Raw genomic sequence first — 20,851 nt, 5'->3', positions numbered from 1 at the left:
CTACTGGGTTAAACTTCCAAATCATATAAAAATGTAAATCATTGAGTGGCTCAATTGCAAAATATAACACTGAAATGACAAATTTGCCTGCATTAAATGATAAAGGTTTTACAATTAAAATAATTAACATTTAATTAGGTTTATCTGCCCAAATAAAATTAAATACAATAAAAACAGACTGCATGAAATAAACCTATACAACTACAATAGCAGTTGATATAATATCTTAAACTTTGTAATAAAAACAAATTAATAAAAAAGTTGTGAAATTACATTATGTAAAGAAATAAAATGAAACGGCTCACTGAAAGTAAAAATCCCTTTAGACCACATTTATTTGATACTCAAAATATTCAAGTTAGAGCAATCATGAAGTACAACATAATCTTTCCTTATGTAAATTTATTTTTTCAAAACAAACATGTTCTGACTGTTTGGTTTACCACCTTAAAATTACAAAACAAAAATCTGCTAGACACCAATAACCACTTTTGATTTTGAGGATATGATTCTGCTAGAGAACCTACATGAAAAGGGCCTTGCAAGAATTCATCAGCACTTTATATTGTGCATTTGTAAACCAACTTTTTGAGGCTAGTCGATTTTTAGAAAGTTTGCTAAACAATATAGAATTAGTTACAAGCTTACCCTTGAGAAAACTGATTGACCAGCTGTAGTTGACTGAAAATGTTGGCTTATTAAATTTGTTATCATTGCTGACATTCCACTTTTGTCATCCATCTGTGCAACTTGCTGTTGAAGCGTCTGAAGGATTAGAACCATTTTACTATATTCTTCAATATGATGATGGTATTTATCAGACAACACAGATATCTGTTTTTCTAACTCTGCAACATGATGAGAGTCAAGCTGTATTGCAACCTAAGAGAAGAGGGTACAAACATATACTACTATTTAATTTTGTACTTTCCAATTTACACATATTATTGCAACAAATGAAAACGAGTACAAAATAACATTCTTCAACAGGCAGTGTTATAATTTGGTGCCGGGAAACCCTTTTTGGGTAGCTGCAGCGCCTAACAAATTCAAATAATAAATAAATAAATAAATAAATAAATAAATAATTAAAGCTTAACACATAACCTACCTTTGGAGGTGGACTAGAGCCAGAATAATCAGGCTGTTGGATAGGGATAGTGGATTCTTCTGTTTGTGTTTTAGGTACACCTTTTCCAATTAAGACCGGCAGTAGAGAAAGAATTCCTTCAAGTCCCCAGTACAACAAACCTTTAGAATAAGGATGAAAAGCATTAACAAACATATGGTAAGTTTACAATTAGCAGTTGCACCGAAGCAATTTCATGCATCACAATGTAAAACATCCCTCAAAGTATACGTTACTGGCATGCAATATACTTATGGACAAGCTTCGGCAACAAAAAAACCTGGAAACAACCGTTACTCTACACATGCATATGGAAATGACCAATGAGTGTACTTTTGAATCTACAAAAAGCTATCAACTATTTTTGGGGCACTTCATAATGGAATAGAATTAACTTAGCACCATGTTTACTCAAAGTACCAACGTTTAAAGGCTACTAAACTACGTAAAAGGCATCCAAACGAAATGAGTGACTGTACATATGGATGTCCCACAGACGTCTGCAATGATCGTATATCTTTGAATAGCTAGAGATACTACCTGTAATTTAGGGGAATCTGCCAGGTACTAACATTTATCTGCCTTTCTATAAATTAAGAAAAACGTATTGATCTCTAAACATTGGAGTGGAGAAGTGTGGCTCACTGGTTAGAGCAGGCAGACCCTGAAGCAGAGGTCAGACCCGGGATCAGGCTTCAATTCCCGACGCGGCAGGGTCTTGAGCTCAAATGTCCATGGACTCGATAATTCTTCCTTCGGTGCCTGACCTAATCATGGGTTCACACTCTGCAACTCTGGGCATTAAGCTTGCTTAATCTCCACAACGGCCCCCGCGGCGGGATGCCTGGCTTTCACCTTGGGGATGCCCTGTAGGGGCTATCTCACAGGGAAAAGCCAGGACGGGCTCCCAAGGCAAGCGCTTAGAGACCCCTGGGTGATAAGCGCTATATAAATCCAATATACAATACAATACAATACAATACAATACAGTTAGGCTTCCTAACAACATTCATACCACACTATCCTATCAGCTTCAAGTGTATGTCTCCTACTAGGACCATGGTGAAGTACGCCCAGAAGGACTACTTGACAAAGTCAGCTATTCAATTTCCCAGTAATTAGCGGCTGGGGTAGATGGTGGGGTATGGTTTGGGGTGAAAACCATAGGCAACAGGCAGGGACCACAACATGAAACAGGGCACAGTATCACATACAAGCAAATATATCCTCAATCTCAAATTTTTATACTTTTAGACTCATAACCTTTTCCATTTCCCTTAACTAAGTAATGTTTACCTTTGTAAATAAAAATGCAGCGAGCACTGTAATACAAAAGCTAAACCTGTAATATATGTCACACTCCAATTGTAATGATGAACCATCCTTTTTACATAACCCTAAAACAAATTATCATCAGCATTCCATACTATGTTTGGTCTAAAAACACTTCACATAGGCAAAGTATGCAGTACAAACTGAATAAGGGTTTCAAACACAATTTACTTAATTCAGACTGCAGTTAGACGAGAACTAAACTTTAAAAAGTCCAACTGAATCCTAACCAGAGCATCATTGCGTCATTAACTAGATGAGTAATTTCAGGTTCCTTCAAATTAAGTTTTTTTCCCCATACTGGAATCTAAAGCTTACAAATGTTCTTTGATCTAAGGCTTATACATGTTCTTAGAGTAGAACTTCAAAATTCCACAGAACATCTCTGGGGCCAAAACTTTTTCACAATTATGGAACACTTTTCAGTTTTAGTAGCGAGGCAGAATTGACATTCCAGAAGACTGCCACATCATAGTCTTTTAACAGCTTTTCTAAAAACATTGCACTTTATCATACTTTTGAATCTCGTACGGTCATAATGATCATGTATGTAAATGTAAATGTAAATGTAATGTAAATGTATAGGCATTTATATAGCGCACTACTTACCCGTAGGGTCCCAAGGCGCTTCGACCGCTGCGAAACCCTTCCTGGCTTCCATGAGAGATGGTCCCTTAATGGGTATCTCCAGGGTGAGACCAGGCATCCCCGGCGGTCTGGTGGGGCCGTTAGTGAAGATGAGGCAAGCTAATGCCCAGAGTTGCCGAGTGTGATCGCTGATCAGAGTGGGCACCGAGGCAAGAGAATTATCGAGTCCGCTGACCCTGGTCCAGAAACCTGCCGCGCCGGGAATCGAACCCTGGTTCCGGGCCGTCCTCTGCTCTCGGGTCTGCTGCCTCTAACCAGTGAGCCACACTACTTCACATATTGTTAAATAGCCAATATTTTTTGCTGAGTTTAAATTGACAAAAATAAATAAAATACAGCAGAAATGATTCTTCACTTTGTGTTGCTACTAGTGATATTCCCATGTATAATTCATCTCCAGAGTTCCCTATTTTAGCTAATATATATTCCTCAGTTAAGAACACTGGGTTCTGAGATCGGATTACTTTTGCCATTGAGACAGTAAGCAGCATTAAACAATACAACACACTTTACTGCCAACATTCCCCAGTCCTGGGCAACAAGATACTATACAACATTTGCAGTGAAACTGCAGCACAACCTCTGTAACGCTCCAAAGTTTTTCTTCAGATGTTACCATGTAGAGCCCATAGGAAGCGGACTCTTTATATAGTGGACTAAAAAGAGGGACACTGTAAATTAAACATTGAAATCTGTGTGGATCTATTAATGGAGGTGTTCGTTACCAATTTCCATAGGTTTCAGTAAAGTCATTACATAGCTGGGAAACTCGTTTTTACTAGTGCCCAGTGCATACCTTCAGATGGCTTACATGATCACTTGTAATGTCAGTAATGTGCCAGCACAGGGTCATATATGCTCAAGCAGATATGTCCTCACATGTAATATAATGCACCCTGCCTTAGGGTTGTAAGGCCTGATGTAGGGGTGGCTTACAAATATTACATACCATGTTAGGGGACATGGCACCCAAAAGTGTTCAGGACCCTCTTTATTACCTATGCCCTAGGTACCAAGGTACCACTTACTAGGGACTTACAGAGGTGGTAAGGGCCTGGCCGTTTGAGGATCAAGTGACCAGTTGTCCTGGTTTGGGGAAAGAAAACTGGCACTGGGGACCCAATTAGCAGGATCCAACCGCACATCAGTCAAAGTCAAATACTAGGCTAAAAGAAGGGGGACTACTGCAACACAACCCAGTTTCCTATAGAGCCCATGTTAAGTTAGATTACATTTTAATACCCAGATAATCATACCTTTATACGGCCTTTATTGGTCATAACTGTACCCTCCATATGGAAGAACAAGCTAATGTGTCAAACATTACATCTTTTTGCAAACATTTTGTACGGTAAAATGAAAATGCATATCTTCAAGCATCATGCAATTACAGAAACTCGCATAGATAAAATAAGTAAAGTAAATACCATCATAACACTAGGAGCACGTTTTTCCATCCCCTGATGGACATGGCTAGGGTCACTCTCACATCTATCATAGTATTGACAATGCAGAGCTCTAGCAAAAATGTAATATATCCGTGTTTGGGTTCAGTTCACATCTTTTTAGGCTAGACCTTGACACCCACTCCACAACTCCCACATTTGATCAGATTCATTAGAGAACCCAGAGCTTTTATAAGCCACTCTACTATCATGCACCACTTCCTGCCCTGGCAGCCAATTGAAGATGATCTGAACTAGGCTACCCCATAAATCGGCTATACTCTGCTTAGCCACTTTACAAGCTATATTGAAAAATAATGTATTCTATATGGGGGCATTTCTTCACTCCAGAATCTCAAGGGTCAGTCCTGACATACTTTTAACGCTGATACTTGGCACATGAGATGAACAGGTAATAACGCTCTTCCAGAGAGATAGTATCCAAGGACATACCCATGCAATACGAAACCAGCATCACGGTGTTTCACACCCTTTGAAATATCAATGACCCAATATTGTCATCCCACCTGAATTTGAGTGAACCTAGTGTGCCACAAGAAGTGTACACCGTAGTCCCATAGACCAAGTACATTGCAAGTTTCATCACTAAAGCAACCAAAACGTTGTATTCTAGAGTATATTTATCCAATACTAAGCAATGAGAACAGAGAGTTTTGATAAATCACGTTTTACCTATATGTATTTAAAGATTAGGGAGTCAAAAAGAGAAAATTCTTTGTGACATTTGTCTTAAGTACCACCTGGGCACCATGTCTGCTAATTTCAATATCCCAATTACATTCCATTGATGGAATTCTGCCATGCCAATTACTTTGGATAAAAAAATAATTCATTTTAGATCAAAGGTATTACTAAACCTAGCCAAAAAACGTAGCTCCTGTGAAAGACTGACAGATTTGTTGTCAATAAATAATACAATCAGCATAGGTTAGTAACTAAACACAAACACCCACTCATTTTGGGGAAAATGGCTATCTTTTTGAAAGAAAACAGGTGGGTTACAGGGATGTTAAAGTTAAGAAATCGAATTTTAAAAAAAACCTTAGAAATTCACTGAAAAAAACCAAAGGTTGCATGGACATAATTTGGCTCAGATTTTACACACACAAAACCATGGCAATTCAGCAGGTAAAACTTATGCCCCACAATGCAATGCATATAACCTAACATAGTACATTACTCATGACAAGGTCAGTGACATCACTGATGACTTCATCTAGCAAAGTAATCATCAACATACTTCACAAAATACCATTTACATTTAATTTAAAGTAAGAAGAAAACACAGGTGAGAGATGTACAGCACAGTGCTGTAACCTTTTCTACACTAACTTATCACTTAAGAGACTGTTCACAGCATATAGTCCTGTGTTTTCAAAACCATTACTGTAAACACTAATGACCAAAGTAAAAAGTCTATCTGCATAGTAAATCTATTACAAACCACACCATCAGCATTCGTGAACCTGGAAAGCGGTTTTAGTGCAAATGTCGGATTAACACAGTCCACAACAACATACAACCAGTAGGGAGGAGTTAGCGGACAGGCTACTGTGTGACAGACCACTAGTAAAATTATTTTTTATCCTGGGGAAAGGTATGAGCAGAGAGGGGAGTCTGTTGTAAAGGTCTACTACACTCGTACATCTCCCTAGAGAAAGGTCTTCGTGAATAGATTAATTTATTGTAATCTACTACTACTGTCATTCATCAAAAAAGAGAGAGATCCAAGAAAATTGGTCAGTATGTCATAAAACAGAACTATACTCAGCCATCACTGTGGAGTGAAGTCTCAGTCGCAAATCACAACCATACACATACATCAGCAGAGGACAGTCCGTGTAGTGGCTAGTTTAATGATAAATAGTACACCAGCTTTAAAAAAATAGATATAGATCAGATGACATGTTAGAAGTATCACTCATCAGTAGTATAGAGAGGCCCTGACAAACACGTGTAACCCATATATAGGCATTGCATATTGGCATAAGCCATTTTTACTTTAAAATCACAGGGAATCACCCTGGATCCAAAACTAGATATGCACAAACACAACAAGAACACTGCAAAGAGCTCATTCCTCAACCTGAAGCTACTCAACTAAATAAAACCCTTCATCCTATCCAACAACCTCAAACAAGCTACTCAAACCCTGGTGCTATTGAGACTAGACTAGGGAATGCTTCCCTCACAGGTACAGCAAAATCCCACTAAGCTCCCCTTAGAACAACTCTCAATGCAGCAGCCAGAATGGTCACTGGAGAAAAGAAATATGACCACATCTCGCCCGCAGAAAGCTAAAATGGCTCCCAGTTGAAATGCGTGCCAACTTCAAAATGGCCTGCCTCACACAAAGCCTTGCATACAGGGAAACCCGCTTACCTGGTCTCCAAACTCAAGAATGCCGGCCAGACAAGGAGCCTCCGGAGCACAAACACTTTACTCCTCATACCTCCAAAAACCTGAAAATAAAAAAAACGCTTTCTGTTCCTTCTCTGGAAACATGCCAGAAATCTGGAACTCCATCCCAGTCCATATCAGGACTACCTTCATACGATTCAAAGGACAGCTCAAAGACCTCTTCCTCAACCGTTCTCTCCCGAAAGGATAGCTGCTGGCGAAACGCTCAAGCCTGCACGCTGCACGACACAGACACTTTGTCATTAAGACTTCTACCTCATCCCCTTTCGGACTCGCCCCTCTATTCCCCCCCCTCCCTAAAGGAGGCACAGCTCGAGTCTAGGTGCTTACTAGTGCGACATTCCATGTCTTATTTGCCCTCAATGTTGTTTAGCGCGCTAATTATTGCATCATTCTGTCTCTTCCGTGCCATCAATGCTGCTCAGCGCACCACGATTTCCGATGCACCAGGAATCAATTTGTATACTACTGCGGAACTGCGCGTTATCCCCCATGTTGTAAAGCGCTCTTATATCTTTGGGTCTGGCCAGCGCTATATAAAACTCTGCAAATAAACAAATAAATACTTTACATTGGGCAACCTCACCTGATACACGGAGGTGATCGCAGATATTAATCTTGTATAGGGGAGCACTAATGTAATTGGGTTGGATGATGGTCACTATTGCAACTCCAATATTATTAATCGCGGTCAAAGAGTTGAACACAAGTAGCTCTTTATACAGAAAAGTTAGAGTGGAGTAGACCGGATTGTGCCTTCACTGTCTGAGCCTTCTGTGGCTTTGCAGCATAGCTTACATGTATTCTGGTGGAGAAGGTGGCTCAATGGTTAGAGCGGCAGACCCTGATGCAGAGGTCTAGCCCGGGACCAGGGTTCAATTCCCCGCCTCGGCGAGTCTTGGGGTCAAAAATTCCACGGACCTGATCATTCTCGCCTCAATGCCTATTCCAATCATGGAGTCCTACTCTGCAACTCTGGGCAATAGCTTGCTTAATCTCCATAACGGCCCCCACAACGCTAAGGATGCCTGGCCTCCACCTTCGGGGTGCCCAGGAGTGGACGCCTCACAGGGAAAGCCAGGATGGGTTCCACAGCGGTATTCGTACAAGCGCCTTGAGATCCTTGCGGGTGAAGAGTGCGCTATACAAGTATCAATTTATATTTACATTTATTCTCTATTTTAGATTCAACTTCTTAGGTTGACATCTCTTTCTCATGGTGCCCTTTGTCACACTTTCTGCTCATGCAAGAATGTGCTGTATGTGCATCTCTGATGGGCACGGACACCCAGTAGTCTGTACAATTAGTACCAGGGTTGTTTATGAAGAACACAATGCCATTGTTTGCCTTTCTTTCTGGAGACACTTCATTTTAACTAGGCAAAATAAATGAGCTACTCTGCGTCTCTGCCATAGTGTATAAGAGCAGCTCTTTTAAAGGAGTATTTCCATGCTGGGATTATCACAGAACAGCTGCAAACTGTGACTGAGAAGCAGCCCTGCTGACTCCGACCTTCATCCTGCTAAGGAGGATAACCTGTGTACTGCGACCGGCTCTCGGACACCCAAGACAAAGGTATAGTGATTAGGCTATCTCAATTGATCTGGCGAGAGTATCCCTGCTATGCCCTTTAGTATATTATTAGATACAAATAGGAATAAGCTCAAATTATCACCAGTAACATGGTTGAATTGTTCATATTGTTTACCAGGGTAACAGATGTTATTGGCAACCTCTAACATGACACTCTGATTCTCAAGGTATCCGTGGGAACAGATCTAACCCTTTGTTTGGTCACTCTTGCATGACCAAGGTAAGCACAATAAAGAAACCGTGCATTTTCAAACATTTATTGAAATGATCGTATTCTTCTAAAGAAAGCATGACCTGCAATTATTAGAAAGATGCGAAGTAGCTGTATTCAGCATTATATTCAGATAATTCTGATTACAGCTACTTCGCGTCTTTCTAATAATTGCAGGTCATGCTTTCTTTAGAAAAACACTATCATTTCAATAAATGTTTGAAAATGCACTGTTTCTTTATTGTGCTTACCTTGGGCATGCAAGAGTGACCAAACAAAGGGTTAGATCTGTTTCCACGGATACCTTGAGAATCAGCGTGTCATGCTAGAGGTTGCCAATAACATCTATTATCCTGGTCAGTTTAGGGGTTAGATGTGGTACTGTGAGCTAGCTAAAACCCACCAACACTTACTGATGGTATATTTTGACTGTCACTATACTAGGAAGTTCGTGTTGGTCTGATACATAGTCCTGCTATGTTCGTAGGAACCATATAACCACCTCCACATTGGGTGAAGAAGCCTCCTTGGTAGGCTTGCGATTTTCTTGTGATTTTTTTTTTAATAACCAGTTTATTAGTTAAAACAAACTGCAATACAGCCATGTAGCTAGGTCACAGTACAGTAAGACATGTTTGCAGGAATCACGTTTCACATCTCAACGCATAATCATATTTTCAATAGCAATCGCAGTTTTTGATCAAAGTTCGGTGTCCCACCAAGGTTTTGGCATACACACATAGGGTGTTCAGAAACAGAGTTGTGAAGTTTCACTTCTCGCTCTCTTGTAAAATTACGCTGTCAATGTCTGATATGTCTACCATTCTGAGCCGGTTACGTCGCAGTTCAATTGTCAGAGACAAGCGGATGTCACCTCTGCATTTGTTCCACCCACCCCACTTTCGCTCCCATTTTGTAGGGCAGTAGGGCACACTCTGTGTTTGAAGACATCTTTTTCTGCTATCATTGCTCTGTCCAGATCAGCTGCCCAGTCACACCTAGTCGGAATCACCCCCACCCCCGAGTTCTGTGCGATGTTCCGTTTGGAAATGGCCCATCCCAGTGAGACCCATGTTTTCTCAGTTTGTGTGAGGTCAGTGGCACCCCAGATATTCAATAAACAGAGTTGTGGGGTGGTCTTCAGAGTCTTTTCTCCCGCCCTTTCCATTTGCTCTTGAGCCACATAAAGGCACGGAGGCGGGACGCCTGTACTGTTAAGGTCCCAGAAAGAAAGCTGTGTCATTCTTAAGTTCAGCAAGACATCTTCAACAAGTTTTCCAAATTAAGTATGGCCATCAAAGGCTTGCCCAAAATCTTTTCTCTGACTTCTGACAGGGGCAATCCCTATCTGTGCAAGACTGGCGTTTCTGCATATTGACAGAAGTCTGGACTGGAAACATCCATCACTGCGTTGAAGATGGCAGTTGATGTATATGTGCCTTCCTTGATAAAGGCCTTCTAATTTGCTATTCTATCCTCATGGAGGAGATTGATAATTGAAATGTTGTGCCAGCCGGATGATCATTTCCCAGAAGGACAAATACATTCTGATTTTATGTATATCGCAACCACACAGCTGATGTACACTGGGCAACTGCCACAATGACAGAGTCAGGCTTCAGGTGGCCAATCAAGAAAGCTGGTGCAGATTATGGAGCCATGTTCATATGCCTGTGTAGGACTACCTGACCTGTAGTCAGCATATGCATTAGTTTAAGACTCTCCCTCTGGAAAAAATACAGGATAGAGATGGAGTCTGTAGATTTCCAAGTTGTTCTTTAGAAAACACCAGTGCTCTGTGGACACGGTGGCGTGGTCAAACCTTTTTACTGCACTTTCTAGCAGATGAATGTGTGTGGAAATCGCACTCAAGTTTTAACAATTAATCCCGCTATTCTGGTATGTGTGCAATGTCAGATTAATGCCTGCTAACATTCATATGAATTGAAAGTGGCCTAGCCCACTGGTGGCAGCTAGGACTGTGACATGCATCAACGAGAAGTAGTGCTCCTTTATAGCATTTTAATCATGTTATGCATACATTTCAAACAATCAAAATTATAAAACGTTCAATGTTATCATTTCATTTCACTTTGTTTCAGTAATACAAATATTTCTCATATACAGTCAAATACATTTCTTTCATTAACCCTAGCAGGCCATGAAAGCAGGCCATGTCATCTCGATGCCAATTAGATTGTGTAGGTGATTTGCCACCTTCTTTAGGAAGGTTACAGTCTTCCAATTCATCAAGTCTCTCATCATCATCTTGTCTATCCACACAAAGTTCACCCTTTTCTTCAATATCCGACATGAGGTCGGAATCAGATGTGCTTTGTTCTCCCATGACCCTATATATCAGAGGTACATAGCCTGGAACTAGATAGGTCATCAAAACATACAGAGAAGTGGAGAGAGGTAGCTCCAGTTGTGGAGGAGATGGTGGTGAGTGTATTGGTACACAGGGAAAGAGGTGGCAGCAATGGTCATGTCAGTGGCTGAGGCTTCTATGGAAATAAAGTTGGTTATGAATGCCACATACATTTGTAACACAGGTGGGTGCTTCTAGGGGCGCAGCCAGAAAGATAGGTAATTACTGCTTGGGTGGCCTTCCCCCGAGAATGGTCTGAGTCGGATAGTCCTGCTGGTATTTACCATCCTCATATGGACCCTCCGAAAAGTCAGTTACATAGTGAATATCCAACTGCACAGGACTGTGTCCAAAGCTGGCTCCTGGTCATCAGCTTTCAATACTAGATCCAATATTCTGTACGGGGTGGGGAGGGGGGGGGGGAAGCATAAACCTTTAGGGGTAAACATGGAAATGTTAAAGACTGAAAAGGGATTCCTCTCTTTGAAATTGTACTTATTGCTGTGGTGGTCAATGAGGTCATGGGAGAACATAGTGTCACTGTAGATGTGAATCACAAGTTACTTACTTGTGTAACAATATATCTTTAAGAGACATCAGTTAGTGATAGATTCCTTACCTTAGAATATCCCCAGGCTTCAGGCTGGATCTGAAAAGTTTTTCTGCTTAGCAGTACCTCTGCACGCCAGTAGGTGGAGTCCTGCAGCTCTGCATCCGTCACTGGCGCCGAAATGACATCATGGAGTTTACTTAGGCACCACTCATGCTCGCGGACGCACGTTCTGTCCACAACTATTCCGCGCCGAAACGCAGAGCCATACAAGAACCGACAAGTGGTGCAAAAAACTAGGGCCCTAAAAGGACATGACCATAACCCTAGTATGCAGTTCACAGGACGGGTGGAGCGGTAAGAAATCTATCACTAAATAATGTCTCTTACAGATATATCGTTACACAAGTAGTAAGGAGTAGTTTCTGTCCTGTAACTCCAGTTCTGTAGTAGGGGTATCTCGGTTATAGTCATAATCTAGTGAATAGTCCCGCCCATGTGCGTGGATCCCAATATCCCAGAATGCACAGCAGGTCCCTTTTACTTTCAGTTCTTTTTGAAGGCGTAACACGCCAGACCTGTGGCATTCCTTACATGAATATCTTTCTCCACCGGGGAGGAGGGCAGGCGCTTATGACTATAACAGACATACCCCTATTACAGAACTGGAGTTACAGGACAGAAACTACTCCTTCTGTAGTAGGGGATCTCTGTGTATAGTCATAATCTAGTGAATAGAATGGCAAGCCCATCCCCACACCAAAGCGGCGGTGGAGAGTAAAGAAATAACACCACTACTGTGCGAACAGATTTCGCAGCGAAGCCTGCCCAACCTGAGCGTCTGTCCTGGCATCAGTGTCCAGACAGTAATGCTTAGCAAAGGTATGGACAGACTTCCAAGTGGCCGCCTTGCAGATTACTGCAATTGGAACATTACGTAGCAAAGCAGTCGTGACAGCTTTGCCCCTGGTGGAATGAGCCTTAGGTTTACCTCCTAAGGTCTTATTAGCCTTTTGGTAACACAATTGGATACAGGACACAATCCACCTAGAAATGGATTGTTTGGAGGTAGCAAGACCGATCCCGACTGATCCATAATTGATAAACAATTGGTCTGACCTACGAATATCTTTGGTTTTATCCAGATAAAATTTCAACACCCTCCTAACATTCAGGGAATGTAGAGACCTTTCCGCTGGAGATGAAGGATTCTGAAAAAACGTAGGCAAAGTTATGGTCTGGTTGACATGAAAATCAGAAATAACCTTGGGAAGAAACTTAGGGCGAGTACGCATAACAACCTTAGCAGCATGAAATACAGTATAAGATTCTTGGCAACACAACGCCTGAATTTCACTCACCCTGCGGGCCGATGTGATGGCCACGAGAAACACTGCCTTCCAGGACAGGTGCTGCAACAAAGCCTTATGAATAGGTTCAAAGGGCTCCTTCATCAACCTGGAAAGCACCACATTTAATTCCCATGAAGGCGAAGGAATCCTGACAGGAGGGAATACTTTCTTCAAGCCTTCCAAAAGGTCTTTGATCACAGGGATCTGGAAGAAGGAAGTCTGTGAAGGGCATGTCCTGTAGGCAGTCAATGCAGCGAGATGGACCTTAATGGAATGGAAATTAAGGCCAGACTGCGCCAAATGTAGCAGATAAGGAAGGATGACATCCTCCTTACACGTCGTAGGGTCATAGTTCTTTGACTTGCACCAGATGCAGAATCTCTTCCACTTGTAAGCATAGGAAGTCCTAGTGGAAGGTCGCTTAGCCTCCTTCAGTATGTCCATACAATCTTCTGGTAGATTCAAATGGCCATATTGCACTATCTCAGGAGCCATGCCACCAAACTCAAAGACGAGAGGTTCGGGTGCACCATCTGCCCCTTGAACTTCGTGAGAAGGTCCAGCCTGCACGGCAACTGTATGTGAGGAAGGAGAGACCAGTGAAGCAGGTCCGTGAACCACCACTGTCTGGGCCATTCCGGGCCAATCAGTATCATCTGCGCCCTGGACCGGGCCAGCTTTATGAGCACCGCCGGAATCAGGGGAATAGGTGGAAAAGCGTACAGAAAGCTGTTCGACCAGTCGATCCATAGGGCATTCCCCAACGTCCCTTGTTAGTAGTACCTGGAGGCAAAGTCTCGGCATTTGCTGTTTTCGGCGGTGGCGAACAGATCTACGTCTGGAGTCCCCCACCTTGAGAAGACTTCTCCTAGCACTTCGTCGTTTATGACCCATTCATGGTTTTCCTGAATCAGTCTGCTCAGTGCGTCCGCCTGAACATTCTGCACACCTGGCAGATGGGTAGCAGTTATCGTTAGTCCTCTGACCGGAAGCCAGTGCCAGATCGCCTCCGCCTCCTGCGACAGTGCGTGATCTCAAGCCCCCCCTGCTTGTTTAGGTAATACATCGTGGTCGTATTGTCCGTCTGTACAAGCAGAGAGTTGGTCTGAAAGGACGGATGAAAGCCCTTCAGCGCCAAGTGAACAGCTCTGAGTTCCAGGAAATTGATGTGGTACGTGGACTCCGTTGGAGACCATGTCTCTTGAATCTGTAAGTCTCCGGAGTGCGCTCCCCAGCCTTGGAGAGACGCATCCGTCACGTTCGTCTGTGTGGGAATGTCCTTGTGAAAGGGAACCCCTCTGAGGAGATTCTCCGCCGAACACCACAGCTTCAGAGACTGAAGAGCATGCAGAGACAGTCATATCTTGTCGTCCCAAGAACCAGTCCTCTGATCCCAATGATCCTCCAAGCACTCCTGCAGCGGTCTCATGGGCAGCCGTGCGTGAGGCGTGAGGAAGAGATACAAGAGGCCATCGACCCTAGTAGAGAAGACACCGTCCTCACATTTGTAGATGGAGCGGTCATAAGAGCCTGAGCCTTCCGAAGGAGTGATAACCGTCGCTCCTCCGAAGGAGACACGTTTGCTGACAGCGTATTGATGGAGGCTCCCAAGAACTCTATGCACTGGACCGGAGTCGGGACAGACTTGGACATGTTAATATGCAACCCCAGCTTGTTTAATAGAACGCACGTCTTCTGGAAGTGTGCTTGAGCTTCCGAGAAGGAGGAGGCCTTGTTCAACCAGTCGTCCAGGTACAGGTAGACCAACACCTTGTTCTTCCGCAGGTGTGCAGCTACTACTGCCATGCACTTCGAGAACGTCCTGGGCGCAGATTTCATCCCGAATGGCAGTACTGTGTATTGATAATGATTGGCGCCGACTTGAAACCACAGGAACTTCCTGTGTTTCTGTGCAATGGGCACATGGAAGTACGCATCCTGTAGGTCTATAGCACTAAGCCAGTCTCCCTGTTGCAGCGGAGGGTAAATCTGCTGCAACGACAGCATGCGAAATCTCTCTCTGCGAATCCACTTGTTTGCTTGCCGCAAGTCCAGAATGGGCCTGAACTCGTTCTTGTCCTTCTTGCGAACCAGGAAGAACCGTGAGTACAGACCTCTTCCCCTTTGAGGCAGAGATACGTCTTCTATCGCCCTTTTCCTTAACAGGATGTCGGCCTCTGCCTGGAGCCCACGCAGCTGAAACTGCGAGCTCACCGGCGGAATAGCTGGAGGCGGGCTGGTGAACCGAAGACTTTATCCATTGCAAACAATATTCAGCACCTACTTGTCCGGAGTAATTTTTCTCCACTCTGCCAGAAAAAATGTAACGCTTCCCTCCACCGGAGTGGGTAGGGGAAGTAAACGCTCAGGGCCTAGACCCGGCCGGGCTTTAGTCGCTGTTGCAGACTGTTGGCCTCCTCTGCCCCTCTGGCGTTTCTGGAAGGGCTTCCGGAACGGTTACTGTTGTTGCTGCTGCTGTCCGGAAGTCTGCCCTCGCCCTCTGCCTGAAGCTCCGAACAGTCTCTGGAACGGGAGGTAGTTCTTTTTCTTCTCAGGCTTCTCTAACCCGGGTTTTCGGCTTCTGCTTTCATACGGGCCATTTCATCGTCCGCATGTTTGCCAAACAGGGATTACCCAGAGAAGGGCAGGTTGGCCACTCGCTGTTACTCCTCTGGTTTGAGTGAGGTGAGGCGGAGCCAAGCAGGACGCCGTTGATTGATGTTGTGGCAGTATCCATACGCCGCCAGAAGAGATACATCAGCAGCCGCTCTGATGATCTGGTTCGATACCAGCATCCCCTCCTTCTGGATCTCCTGGAAATCCTCCTCCTTTTCTCGTGGCAGGAGTTCCGTGAACTTCTGGAGGGAGTCCCACAGGGGACGATCATACCGCCCTAGTAGAGCCGCATCGCTAGCCGCCTTCATGGCCGTAGATGCCGAACCACAGGCCTTCCTGCCCGCTGAATCGATCCATTGACTCTCCTTATCAGGAGGCATGGTAGAAGACGGGGAGGTAGAATGTTGTTTCCTGGCCGCCGTCACTATAACAGAGTCTGGAATTGGATCAGTTTGCAGAAAAGCCGGGTCAGAATCCGGGGCCCTGTACTTCTTAAGAAGCCGGGAAGGAGCGGCCTTCGTCACTGCTGGCGTGAGGAACAACTCCTCAGCGGGCTCTACCAATCCTGGTACGAGCGGTAGTAAAGGGCGAGGCAAATGTTTCTTTTGAAGAGTCTCAAAAATCACGGACGTCGTGGGTGTTGGAGCCGTCGCCGTGATTCCCAATTTTGCTGCACCCCTCTGGAGAACATCCTGGAACGTGCTGATGTCGTCCACAGGAGACACTCTCGTCCCCGGGGATTCCGACAAAGTCGATGAATAGGTCCTGGAAGAGTCCGTACGGGACCATGATCTGCGCCTCCTATGGCGCCTTCTCGAGCTGGTGGAGGATCTATGACGACTCTTCGATCTCCCTCTCCGTCCGGAGTGGGATCGTGACCTCCTTGGCTTCTGTCGATCCGCCGGTTCCACCGGGCGGGCGACTTTGGCTTGGCTGGGGCCCTCGGCCGAGGGGTCCCCTTGGGAGGAGTCGGAAGTCGGGGCAGTGAGACCGACCTCGGAGGAATCGAAGGCGGCTTGTCTGCCGGCAGCTGAGGTTGAGGTAGAGGTTGAGGTGGTGGAAGTGGTGGGAGCCCGCGGAGGAAGACCCCTCAGTAAGGGAGGAGGGGGCGTAATCAGCCTCAAAGGGGTATACACCGCGGAGTACACCGAACCCGGTGATCCGCCTTCCTTTCCAGGCTGGGACCTTGGCGAGTCTCTCATAGGCACCTGGCGCCTGCTAGACTGACTCCTGGCACCAGAACTCCTTCCGCGCCTTCTTGGTGTCAAAGAACTGCGACCGGACGGCGAGCATCGGCACCTCGACGACGAGTGTCTTTTCCTCGACGGCGACCGTAACTCTTTCAACGGTGAACGCCTTCGCCTTGACGTCGACCTCCTTAGCCTCGACGGCTACCTTCTTCACCTCGACGGCAAGGATCCCCTCGACGACGACCTTCTCCTCTTCGCCGACGGCGAACGGCGGTGTCGCCTCGATGGTGAGCACCGACGCCGGGCCTCTCGATGTCGAGTACTCGACGACGACTCAGACGAGGACGACGAAATCGTCACAGGAGATCTCAACGGCGGTCTGTTCAGTTCCCTCGACGCCGAGCGTCGACGTTGCTTCGACCCAGAGCCCTGGGGAGACGGGGAACAGACTGCAGTCATCCCTCTCGACGCCGTAGTCGGTGCAATCGACACAGACAGAGAATGGGGACGCCTGCTGGTCTTCCAGCCCCTGGGGAGCCCCCCAGAGGCCTCAGCATAGGCAGAGGAAGCCCTTCCAGACCCACCTTGCGCCTTCTGCCTTCTGTCCTCCAGGCCCTGAAGTCTGATCTTCATTCTATCCCTCAAGGTCCTGCCAGAGAACCCTGACAAATGTCACACTCCTCTGGGACATGAGAAGAGGGAAGGCAGATGATACACACCTCGTGTGGATCCGATTTGGCCTTCTTCCTGGAGCACTCAGGACATTTGTCAAATAATGCAGGCATATCGACAATCAAAGAGTGCACCAAAGGATAAACCGGAAGAAAAGCACCAAAGCACTTAGAAAAAGCACTTAAATAACTTGAAAGAAGTGAAAAATCATCAAGAAAACCCTTAAAAAGGGAGAGCTCAATGCTCCAGGGTCCTGCTGGCAGGAGCCGGAAAAAAGAATTGAAAGTAAAAGGGACCTGCTGTGCATTCTGGGATACTGGGGTCCACGCACATGGGCGGGACTATTCACTAGATTATGACTATACACAGAGACCCCCTACTACAGAACTTGTGCATCTGAAAGAGACGCGTTAGTGATCGATACCTTTCCTTAGAATAGATACCCCAGCAATACCAACCCCGGTGGGGGGTCTGCGAATAGGAATACACCAGAAAGTCACGGAGAACAGAACTGCCAAAGAAGCTGTCTATCCGGACTTTACTGTCAAGGCAGTAATGCTTGGTGAACAAGTGCAGAGAGGTCCATGTAGCTGCCTGACAAATATCCTGCAAGGGGACACCTCGTCCCAAGGCAGTAGTGGCTGCAGTTGCCCTGGTCGAATGGGCACGCAGCCCCACAGGAGGCTCCTTCTTGGCCAAGGACTAACATGCTTTAATGCACAGAACGACCCACCGGGAGATGGTCCGTTTGTGCACCGCCCACCCTTTTCTGGCACCCACGTAGCCAACAAAGAGCTGATCATCCACCCAGAACTGCTGTGTACGCTGCAGATAGAATGCGAGCACACGTTTTGGGTCCAGACGGTGGGGCCTCTCCTCTTCCCTGGAAGGATGCGGAGGCAGAAAGATGTTGGGCAAAGTGATGGTCTGCCCGATGTGAAAGGAACCCACTTAACCCGGATGCATAGAAAGGAAAGGAGGTTTGGAAGACAGAGCCTGGAGCTCACTCACTCTTCTGGCAGAGGTGGTAGCTACCAGGAAGGCCGTCTTGAGAGTAAGACGCAAAGGGCAGTTGTGAAGTCAAGACAAGATTCAAGTCCAACTGAGGCATTATGAAGGGCACCGGTGGAAAGGTGTGTGTAACGCCTTTGAGGATACTTAACAACCGGGGACTTAAAAAGAGAAGGCTGATCTGGTAGCCGTACAAAGGCAAAGATGGCTCTTGATAGTGCCCAGAGCAGAGCCCTGCGGGGCCAAAGAAAGGAGGAAGAGAAGGACCTCAGAAAGAGGGGCAGAAAGGGGATCCACAGCCTTTGATGTGCACCATGCCACAAACTTGTTCCACCTGCAGGCGTACACCGTCTTAGTGGAGGGACACCTGGCTGTCAGAATGACATCACAGACCTCGGGAGGGAGATCAAAAGGTGGCAGCTGTCTCCGCTCAATCTCCACGCATGGAGGTGGAGACTGGACAGGTTCAGGTGAAGAACTGTCCCCTGCTGCTGTGACAGAAGATCCTCCTGAAGGGGCAGACAGACCGGGGGATCGATGCTCATATCGAGTAGCTCGGGATACCATACTCTTTGAGCCCAGACTGGAGCCACAAGAATGACTTGGGCCCGGCCGCGCCTGATCTTCCGCACTATGGGGAGAAGTGGTATAGGCGGCAAGGCATACAACAGACCGCAGCTCCACTCGCGACGAAAAGCGTCGCCGAGCGAGTGCCGCCTTGGAAATTCCAACATGCAAAACTGATGACAGTTTGCGTGCTCTTCGGTGGCAAATAGATCTACCCAAGGCTCTCCCCACTGCTGAAAGAGACCTTGCAGCACGTTCAAGTTCAGACGCCATTCGTGATCCATCAAGCACCGGCGGCTGAGTTCGTCCGCCCTGGCGATCAGAGAACCTGCCAGGTGTTGAACCACCAAGGTAATGCCTTGATGTTCCAGCCATGTCCAAAGGCGCAGAGTCTCCTGACAAAGGGTCCAGGACCCCACCCCGCTTGTTGCAATACCACATGACAGTGGTGTTGTCCGTGAACACCTGCACAGGTGAAGTAGTGTGGCTCACTGGTTAGAGGCGGCAGACCCGAGAGCAGAGGACGGCCCGGGACCAGGGTTCGATTCCCGGCGCGGCAGGTTTCTGGACCAGGGTCAGCGGACTCGATAATTCTCTCGCCTCGGTGCCCACTCTGATCAGCGATCACACTCGGCAACTCTGGGCATTAGCTTGCCTCATCTTCACTAACGGCCCCACCAGACCGCCGGGGATGCCTGGTCTCACCCTGGAGATACCCATTAAGGGACCATCTCTCAGGGAAGCCAGGCAGGGTTTCGCAGCGGTCGAAGCGCCTTGGGACCCTCCGGGTAAGTAGTGCGCTATATAAAAAATGCCTATATATGCCTATACACAACACTCCCCAGACAGAGGGAAGGAATGCCTTCAGTGCAAGTCGGATCACCCGCAGCTTCAGAAGGTTGATATGGAGCCGGGACTCCGCCGGAGACCAGAGCCCTCTGATCTCTGCATCTCCCATGTGGCCTCCCCATCCCAGGAGGGACGCACCAGTCACCACTGGGTGCTCTGGTTTGGGAAGGGAGAGGGATCTGCCACTGACCCAATCGCAGTTAGTTAGCCACCACTGCAACTGTCTTGCAGCGCCCTCCGAGATCCGGACGTGATCGGACATGCTGCCCTGATGCTGCGCCCACTGGAGCTTCAGGTCCCACTGCAGAGCCCGCAAATGCCATCTGGCATGCGTCACCAGCAGGATGCAGGAGGCCATCAGGCCCAGCAGCCGGAGGGTCATCCTGACCTAGACCCGGGATAGAGCTGAAAGATCGGAATCATAGCCTGAATATCCCAGACTCGCTGCTCGGAAGGATAAACCCGAAACAGGGACGAATCCAGAACTGCTCCAATGAAGGGGATCTTCTGAGAGGGACTCAAGTGCGACTTCGGCACGTTGATGGAGAACCCCAGCAAATGCAGGAGGTGAGCCGTAGTCTGAAGGTGGTCGACGACTGCCAGGGAGGAGCCCGCCTTCAACAGCCAGTCGTCGAGGTAGGGGAAGTCTGACACCCCTGACGAGCGCAGATGAGCAGCGACCACTGGCATCACCTTCGTGAACACCCGAGGTGCACTGGTAAGGCTGAAGGGGAGCACGGCAAACTGAAAATGCTCTTGGCCTACTGTGAACCGCAGGTAACGCCGGTAGGACGGGGATATGAAAATATGCGTCCTGGAAGTCCAACGCCACCATCCAGTCTTCAGGGTCCAAGGCAGCCAGGACCTGAGCC

At 46.4% G+C, this 20,851-nt stretch overlaps 1 protein-coding gene across 8 annotated transcripts in view; it reads right to left on the bottom strand.

Moving 5' to 3' along the window:
* Nucleotides 1-20,851, bottom strand: part of SUN1 (Sad1 and UNC84 domain containing 1) — a 316,273-nt gene that overhangs the window by 101,978 nt on the left and 193,444 nt on the right. For all 8 annotated transcript variants that reach the window (XM_086940550.1, XM_086940554.1, XM_086940551.1 and 5 more), the window contains 2 exons: nt 1,112-1,251; nt 649-882 (listed from right to left, as the gene is read on the bottom strand). In XM_086940550.1, coding sequence (XP_086796676.1) covers nt 649-882; nt 1,112-1,251 — 374 coding nt within the window. The remainder of the gene's footprint in view (nt 1-648; nt 883-1,111; nt 1,252-20,851) is intronic.

The sequence above is a fragment of the Lissotriton vulgaris genome, chromosome 10 (assembly GCF_964263255.1).
Source record: "Lissotriton vulgaris chromosome 10, aLisVul1.2, whole genome shotgun sequence".
Classification (NCBI taxonomy): domain Eukaryota; kingdom Metazoa; phylum Chordata; class Amphibia; order Caudata; family Salamandridae; genus Lissotriton; species Lissotriton vulgaris.
The sequence above is the reverse complement of the archived record's forward strand: the minus strand, read 5'-3'. Positions and strand labels throughout refer to the sequence as shown.